Here is an 8695-nt window from a genome sequence, read left to right on the forward strand (position 1 = left end):
TAGCTCACAAAGCCTAATATATTTATCTCTGGTCCTTGACGGAAAAGGTCTGCCAACCCCTGATCTGGTATGTCATCCAGGGACAGGAGGCACAGCGAGATGAGAGAGGGATGAGGGTGGAGCCCTGAGCCAGGCTGTTATGACTTCCAAGTTGCCATGCCTAGTTTCAGTAGGAAAAATAAGAATATAATGCACTGTTTGTGCGCTTAGGCTAAAAAGACAGTGAGCCCTGGAACAGGTGAGCTAAAACCTGAGGCTCCCAGGTAGGAGTGTACAGCACTGGGGAAGAGGTGCAGACATCTTCGGGGCTGAATGGGGACGAACACCTGTCATCTTGATAATCCACTGCCTCTTTCAGCGCTTATCCTGGAAAAAAATGACAAAAATAGAAGGACGGGGCAGTAGCCACCACCCACTGTGTGCAGCAGCACAGAAGTACATGTGCTGAAAAAAATAATATGAAAGGGAGTTCTGCAAGGTTGCCCTGTGGAGCAAAACCTTCTGAATTTTGGATGAGGGTGGGGAGGGTGAGGCAAGGGCAAGGGGTGCAGCAGAATAACGGCCCCAGAGCCTGTAGTTTGGGGGCTGCCCCGCGTCGTGTTTGACTACAGTGTTTGGCTACTGTCAGGCTTCGTCACGCTGTGTTGACGACTATGTCTGCTTAAATGTCAGCGCCTGAGAAAGCAAATACAGCCGTCCATTTCCGTCAACGGGAACCGATCAATCTGGCCCTCTTTCAACAAAGGACCGGGCTCTTTGGCTTCCAGCCGTGAAAAGTTTGCTTGTCTCACATGAAGCATTCACATGTATTTCCGAAGGACAAGAAGAGAACCCTTTCTCGGGGGTGCAGAAAAGACTAAGTCTATCCAAAAGACTGTGGCAGGATATCTGTAAAGCCAAACTGTTCTTAAATGCTGGAGGACAAATAAAGACAGAAGGATATTATAAAACTGTCCTGGGCTGCAAAGCACATTCCAGAATTTCCTGGTTGGAAGGAACCTTCAAGGTCAACCAGGCTGCCTCATGCTTCCCACGAAGCTGCCTCCTGAATCTAACCGTCTAAAGGAGAAAAGTTCACATCGCGTCTGGCTTTAGGCACGGAATATTCTTCTTCTTCCACTTCTTAATAAATTAAAAAAATACTTGCAATCAAAACCAAATCACTGCCTTTTAACCCACAAACTCCTGCCCTCCTCAAGGCCTTCCTCAATCACACTGTCTCCCCCCTGGAAAGTGAGTTCCTTCAGGGAACTAACTGATCTTGTGGCACCCAGCACACTGCTCATTCCACAGCCGCGTGGTGAGCAAGTCCTCAGTCGACTAAAAAGATCTCAGTTTTTCTGCCACCTTTTTGCTGTGTGATTAACCTTCCCAAATCGCATTTTCCTCACCTGTAAAGTCCTATCACGATACGGCTATTTTGAAGACTAAATACAATGACACGTGTACTTAGAATGGTGGCTAGCACAACAGTAAGGGTTTAATAAGTGCTGACAATCATTATTACTCAATTAGCAGATGAAACCGTTCTATCCTATGAATCACACTCTCACCCCAAAACACATCACACCAGAACTGGGTTTCTCAACCTCGGCACCATTGCCATCTCTTTGTTGTGGAGGCCCATCCTGTGTTTCGTAGGATATTTAGCAGCATCTCTGGCCTCCACCTTCTAGGTATCAGCAGCACCCCACCTCCCCAGATCTGACAGCCAAAAATGTCTTCAGAGCTTGCTTCTTCCTCCATAGGGAAGCACTGCACCAGAATATGCAAATCAGTTGTGGAGTGGTCACCACACCCCCTAATTCCCCACCATCCCACTCTCCCCACAGGCAGCCACCTCCACCCCAAGTGCTCACCACTCAGTTGCCTTGGAGGGAACAGGTGATAGGTGCTGTAGATATCATTGGAGAACTGCAGCTGGAGCTCAGGGCTGCCCTTCAGGAGCTGGGCAACGTGGTCCACCTGAAATGGTGTCTTCTCCAGGATCACAATGGCATCCTCTCCGTCCCCATCCCCAGAAGCCTCATTAACCTGTGGGTGAGAGAGACACCATCGGTGGGCCCAGGGGCAGAACCACAAGTGAGGCCTGGAGAGCAAAGGTAAAAGATGTAAAAGCTCCCAGGGCCTCTGCAATCCCAACACCTGGGATTTCCTTCCCTGCAGTCTTCCCTCTGGGGAAGTCTAGCCGATGGTGCCCATGTTTCTTCTCCCAGAGAAGGCATCTCATCAACCCAAATCCTTGTGGCAGCTCTCACATCCTCCTTCTAAACGATGCAAAGCTTCTCAGCTGTCTTCTATTTTAGGCTCACAAGGCCTCTGTCAAATTCTCCCCATTTTACAGACAAAGAAACTGAGGTCCAAAGAAGACTGCTTGCCCAAAGTCACACGAATAGTCAATGTTGAAACAGAAACTAGAATCTGGGTATCCCAACAGGCTTCTAGGTCGAAGGTTCTCATGGCTAAAATCTTCAGCAGGTGCTGCAGACTGAAGACAGGTAGGGGTGAGAGAACCAGACAGAACCTTGTAAAAAAACAAGTTTCAGGGACTTCCCTGTCAGTCCAGTGGTTAAGATCCCACGCTTCCAATGCAGGGGGTGTGGGTTCAATCCCTGGTCTGGGAACTAGGATCCAGCACCGCCAAAAAAAAAAGAGACACAGAGAGGCATGGAAGCCTCGGCCAGGTCCCCCTGATGCTCTCAAAAGTGAGAGCTCCTGCCAGGAGTTCCGGAGAACCCTTGGCCAGCATCCTCACTAGTTCTTGAGGTGGTCTCCAGTCTCTCCTCAGCCCCTGCTGGAAAGCTGAGCACATGGCATTAGAGGGAGCGGTGTCTGCCTACCTGAAGATACTCTGCTCTCCTGAAGACCAAGGATGGTAACTTTCATCACTACGTCCCCCGCACCCAGCTCAGTGCTGGACTGTCAGAGCGTGATATATGGAACTGAATCACCAATTTAATAAACTGTCTCCTCGGCTGGGGCTGGAGTTCTTTATAGCAAGGATCAGACCTCCCAGTCCCTATGTCCCTACCTGGGGCCTGGATGAGCAAGACCGTCCGGCAACACTTGCTGGGTTCCTAGCAACTTACAGGTTTAATGAATGACTAATGACTGCTTAGGGACTTCAACATGTGATTATGAATCGGCAATACACTCTACAAACGTAAGTTTTTTTTAGTAAAAGAGGAATTAGGAAAATTAGCCCTACGCGTGTTAATTCCCTTAATTTCACAGGTAGTCTTGCCTCCTCCACGAACTAACTAACCCCCCTGCATTTTAGTGCACTCTGCCTTCCCCGCTCCCCACCGAGGAATGTGCTTGGTATTTTCCGAAGAATCTAAAAAAAAAAAAAAAAAAAAAAAAAATCCGCCTCCGAGGCGACGATTGGGTCACTCCTTCCCGCATCCCCTCCCCAGGGCTGCCTAATGGTACCTTCCCGTGTAGGAAAATGATTTTGTCCCGCGCAGACTCCCTCAGCACTTTTTTCACTCTAAAGCCGGAGAAAGGTAAGCGGACAGGGGCAGAGGTACCATTCCCAACGCCCGCTTCTTTCCCCTCTGTGCTGAGCGCCTCCGCCTCCTCGGCATCCACTTCGCGCTTTCTCTTGTTGGGCTGCGGCGCTGTGTCCGCCATGCTGCCCGGCGGCAGGTGTGCGCCTGCGCGAACCCGGCCGCGGCCCCGCCCCTCCCGGCCGCCTCCTCCCACCTCAGCCAAGGGGCGGTGACTACAACTCCCGACGTGGTCCGCGCCGGAGGCCGCATCCCTTCCGGCCTTAGGGAGCCTCGGAGCGCTGATTACTGGGATCCACCCGGAATGAGCGTTTTAATTCAAGTTACCTCCCCTTGGTCCCCTGGTGCTAGCCGGCCCGATTGGAGGCCGGTGCTGAGGGCGGCGAGAAGGCAACAAGTCCCTAAAGAGGCGGGCTAGAGAGGCTGCAGGGGAGAGGGCTGCCCCAGCCTCCCAGGGGCAGGAGCCAAAAGACGCCGTTTGGACCCAATGCGTTGACACTTTGGTTGAATGCACATTTTAATCAGAATTACACCCACATTGATTAGAGTGGAAGGGATGTTTCAGAAGTAAATCTGTTGAGCCAATCTATTTCTTGGTCAATTTGTTTTTAGAGCAAGCCCTTAAATCATTTCCAGTTTTCACCCGTTTTCATTTTACAGAAATGTTCATCCTATTCAGTTCTCAGTACTTTTGGCTGAGAAGAAAGGTAAGTGAACAGGGACTGAAATACATTTCTAAAACCTCCAGCCTGGAGGCTCCTGCCCCTCTGTATCCACATTACTGAACGGAGCCTGTGTGTGCTCCCCCCAGCCCGCCAGTCTACCCACCCTGGGTTGCGGTGAAGGAAAGTAGCAAGGCTCTCAAGGTAGGGCCAAGCAAGGAGAGTGGGCAGCTCATGCTCAGAAGACTTGAACTCCCTGATGACTTTCAGAGATGCGATTTTAAAGACAAGATGAGGGAGAGGGTCGTGGGGTGCCTGATAGCTCCTGGACTTCTTCTGATTGGTTGGTGGTGATGTAACTCGGTGGTATTTCTGGAGTCAACATCAACCTTCTAGTTCCAGAGAGGCTGGGAGTCTACGCAGTTATGGTCAGCACGCGGTTTGCAGTTAACTTCTTCCACCTGCTGGGGGCCTCAGTCTCTGCAAAATAACTCAGGGATATGGCTCAGGATATTATCTCTAGCCCTGAAGGAGGAACTAAGGGTCCTTGACTTTGTTTTATGGCTAAACTATTATTATTTTTGTCTTGTTTGACTGTTTTCCTTTGTCTCTGCATTTCCTCACTTCTCTGATTCAACTTGCTCTTTGGAACTCTGGGAAGGCCTAGGAGGCTGAAGGTTTTCTACAGACTTGAGATGGGGGTAGTGCTGAGGTCCGCTCCCAGGAAGGCCTCACAGTGTCCTGCTCCATTTTACCCACTTTGACCATGTGTCCACCGTGCTACCAGGGTTGTGATTTGCAGCATGAATATGATTCCTCCATCGGAGTTTCTTTTCTTTTCTTGGCCATGTAAAATTTTTATTGATAATTTCTCTGCAACCTCCCAGTGCTCGAGCCCACCCTTCCAGGGACCAATGGCACATCAGCATCATCTCCTGAGCAGTGAGCTCACCCCTGCTGAAACCTGCCAACTGAAAAAAAAAACACACAATGTAAAAGTTAAAAGTTATATTTTATTCGGGGACCTTACCGAGGACTACAGCCCGGGAGACGGACTGTCAGGATAGCTCTGAGAAGCTGTTCCAAAGAGGTAAGGGAGGAGCCAGGATATATATAGGAGTTTTTGCTGAAAAAAAAAATGTAGTTGAACGTCAAAAGGTTACTATTAGGGGACTTCCCTGGGGGTACAGTGGGTAAGACTCCACACTCCCAATGCATGGGGCCCCGGTTCGATCCCTGGTCGGGGAACTAGATCCCGCATGCATGCCACAACTGAGGATCCCCCATGCCGCGATGAAGGTCCAACGTGCCACAACTAAGACCCAGAGCCGCAAAAATAAATACATAAATAAATAATATAATTAATTAAAACAAGATTACTGCTAATCACAAAAAAGAGACATCTCAAGTTAATGATTTTAGTGCTTGTCTGTGTATGGGAAAATGCAAGAGTCTGGGCTCCTTGGAATTATTCCTTAGATATGCATCTTAATTATCTAGGGCCGGTATCCTCTTTTTCTCCATCCTGAATTCCCCTCAGGGTGCACCATGGGGTGGCTGCGTGGCTGATGGCTTGATGGTGGCAGTATTTGTTGTTTACTGAAATGGCAGGCGACATTTTTTTGGTCAGCAAACCATTGGTCTTTTCTACTCACCGCCCTTACTTTTTAAATTTTTTTTAATTTGGTGGGAGGGAGCATATTGGGTTTTCAAAGCCCTGTTGGGTGAGCTTGCACTAGTCCAGTTAAATTTATAGCACTTTCTCTAGCTCCTCTTCCCCGTCCCCCCATAAGCATGAGTGACCAGCTGGGCTATTAGTAAGACTGGTTGAAATATGGTGGCTTCGGTGGAAACTTCAGGAGAGTGAAGTCTCTGCTTTCCAGAAAAATAATTGTCACTCAAAGTGAAATTTTTCTTTGAAACAACTTTTTTAAAAAAGAAAAGAAACAGCTCTCAGCCTTAGTGCCATCTCCTGAGAAACCTCCGTGCCATGACAGCGAAGTGGAGGAAGAAGCAAAGGTGCAGGCTCAAGCACAAAAGAAGAAAGATGAGGCAGAGGTCCCAGTAAAATCGTACACCCATGGAGGCCACAGGAGCAGAAACAAGGGAAGCCAGAGGCCAGGGATGCTGGTAGAAATTGTTGGGCTGCATACCTACTGTCTAGAACTTGTCTCAGTGGATCTGGAACATGTATGCCCACTCTGATTGCCTCGACAACCTTTGAGAGACCCACCTTGCTCACATCAAAACAGCCCCTTTTGGTCCTTTGCCCTGGACCTGTGTCATTCTGTACTAGTTCTGTTCTCAGCTGCGGCTGAAGGTAATACGTACAGTAAATCATCTCTTTTGCTGTCTTAGCTGAAGAAAAAAAAAGAAAAGAAAAGAAGCATACACTTGGCCCTTGAACAACACGAGTTAGAACTGCAGGGTCTCCATATACTCAGATTTTTTTTTTAATAGCAAATACTGCATTACTACGTGAATCCACAGATACGCGTCCAGAGCGTCAACTGTAGAGTTGTAGCTGGTTTTCTACTGCACAGAGGGTTGGTGCCCTTAAGCCCCACAGTGCTGGAGGACCAACTGTCTAATGCTAATTAGAATATGCATGAGGTCAGAATTCTACTCATAAGAGGGCCTGGCTCAAGGAAAAGATGAGCTCATAGGGAGCCTCAGCCCCCAGAGGACCTGCTGGAATACCAGACAGCAGAGCGTAAGGGACCTTTACAGCAGTAAATCTTCACTTGGCTTCAGAGGCATTTGTCTGCTGATAATTTTTTAGTTCAGCTTGTTTGGAAACATTAGAAGGCTCTGCACTGTCCTAGCCATTAGCCACATGTAACTTTACATTTAAATTAATTAGAATTAAATGAAATTTAAAATTCAGTTCCTCAGTCATACAACCACGTTTCAAGTGCTTGATAGCCACGTATGGCTCGTATCACATTGGACAGCACAGATGTGGAACATTTCCATCACCACAGAAAGTTCGACTGGACATTGCTGTATTAGAAGGTTGTTACTGGGAAGCCCTAGTCTATAAGCATCAATCCTTCCATTTTCTTGCGGAATCTCAAAACTTCTCCCTTTTATTTTACTTATTTGTTTAGTTTAGTTTAAAGAAGGACTAGACACTTCCACTTCAGGTAGTATGACAGACTAGATATTCTAAAAACAATCAGCTAAAAACACCTAAACATTCTGGATGCAAAACTTAAAACATCCCTTTAGTTACATTCCTGTGCTCCCAAGAAAATAAAATTTTCAGAAACAAAAAATGTGGGAGCACAAATCTATAGAATAGTAAGTGGGTATTGAAGCTGAAGTTCTAAGGGTGATGGCTTGTTTCTAGAAATCCAGAGCCTCGGGCTTTAAAATGTGATGTTTAAGGCGCAGATCTGGGCTCATGCAAGCGAGGAGTTGGAAGAGAAAACTTCCCAGCGAGCCAAGATCTCTAAAGGGCCCCCACCTCAATGAAAGGGCCAGCTACTTAAAAAGTAAAAGAAAAGCTGCCCTACTAAAGGAGACAAGATGTTTAGGAAACTTATCTGCCTCAACATCTGGCTCCGGAGGGGAGAAGAAAAAAAAAAGACAAAAAACTCTGAAAATTTGTAATCACAGGCCAATCTCCATGCACGTTTAGAATTCAGATTCATACTGCCTACATGATCCGGGAATTCAAACTGAAAAATCTATTTCAGCCAGTTTTGTATTCTTCACTGTTTACGCCAAACTGACTCCAGAAGAAATGAAAAATCTAAATAGATCTATAACTCTTTAAGATACAGAAATTGGAGTTTTAAATCCGCCCCACTGCCCCCCTTGCAAAACACGCTAGGTCCAACTGCATTTACAGATTAGTCTACTAAACATTCAAGGAGCAATTAATTCCAAGCTTTAACTCATCAATGAATAGAAAAAAGGGACCACTCCCCAATTATTTTAGAAAGCTGATATAACCTTGGTAACAGAGCCAGAAAAGGATAATACAAGAAAGGATAATTATGGGCCAATCTTACATACTGATATACATGTAAAATCATAAAGAAAATGTTAGCAATCTGAATCCTGCCATTTAAACAAAGGTAATAATACATCACGATCAAGATAAGTTTACCCCAGGAATATAAGACCAGCTTAACATTAGAAAATCTAATGTTATTCACTGCATTACCATTTAAAAGGGGGAAAAAAACATCATTTCAGTAGATGCGGAAATTTTAGAATATATTTCAAACCCATTCAACATAAGTAAAGCTCATTATCAACTAGAAACAACAGGAAACTTACAGCTTGTTAAAAAATACGTACCAAACCCAAAACGTACAACAGATACCACATATAATGGTGAAATGTTTGAAGCATTCCCTTTGAAATCATAATTTAGACAGAGTTGTCACTTTCAATATCTTACTGGTGGTCCTAGGCAGCAGAGAAAGACAAGTTTTTGTTTTGTCTTGCAAATTATATGATTGTCTTTATAGAAACCCAACAAAGTCTATAGTCTTATAGAATAAATAATTC

At 46.2% G+C, this 8695-nt stretch overlaps 1 protein-coding gene across 1 annotated transcript in view; it reads right to left on the reverse strand.

The window, feature by feature from the left end:
* Positions 1 to 3654, reverse strand: part of DCPS (decapping enzyme, scavenger) — a 34339-nt gene extending 30685 nt beyond the window's left edge. The window contains exons 1-2 of the mRNA XM_032641622.1: positions 3433 to 3654; positions 1860 to 2034 (exon numbers count right to left, since the gene is read on the reverse strand). Of these exons, the coding sequence (XP_032497513.1) occupies positions 1860 to 2034; positions 3433 to 3633 (376 nt within the window). The 5' untranslated portion in view covers positions 3634 to 3654. The remainder of the gene's footprint in view (positions 1 to 1859; positions 2035 to 3432) is intronic.
* Between the last annotated feature and the right edge of the window lie 5041 nt (positions 3655 to 8695).

This window comes from Phocoena sinus, chromosome 8 (assembly GCF_008692025.1).
Source record: "Phocoena sinus isolate mPhoSin1 chromosome 8, mPhoSin1.pri, whole genome shotgun sequence".
In the NCBI taxonomy this organism is placed as follows: Eukaryota; Metazoa; Chordata; class Mammalia; order Artiodactyla; family Phocoenidae; genus Phocoena; species Phocoena sinus.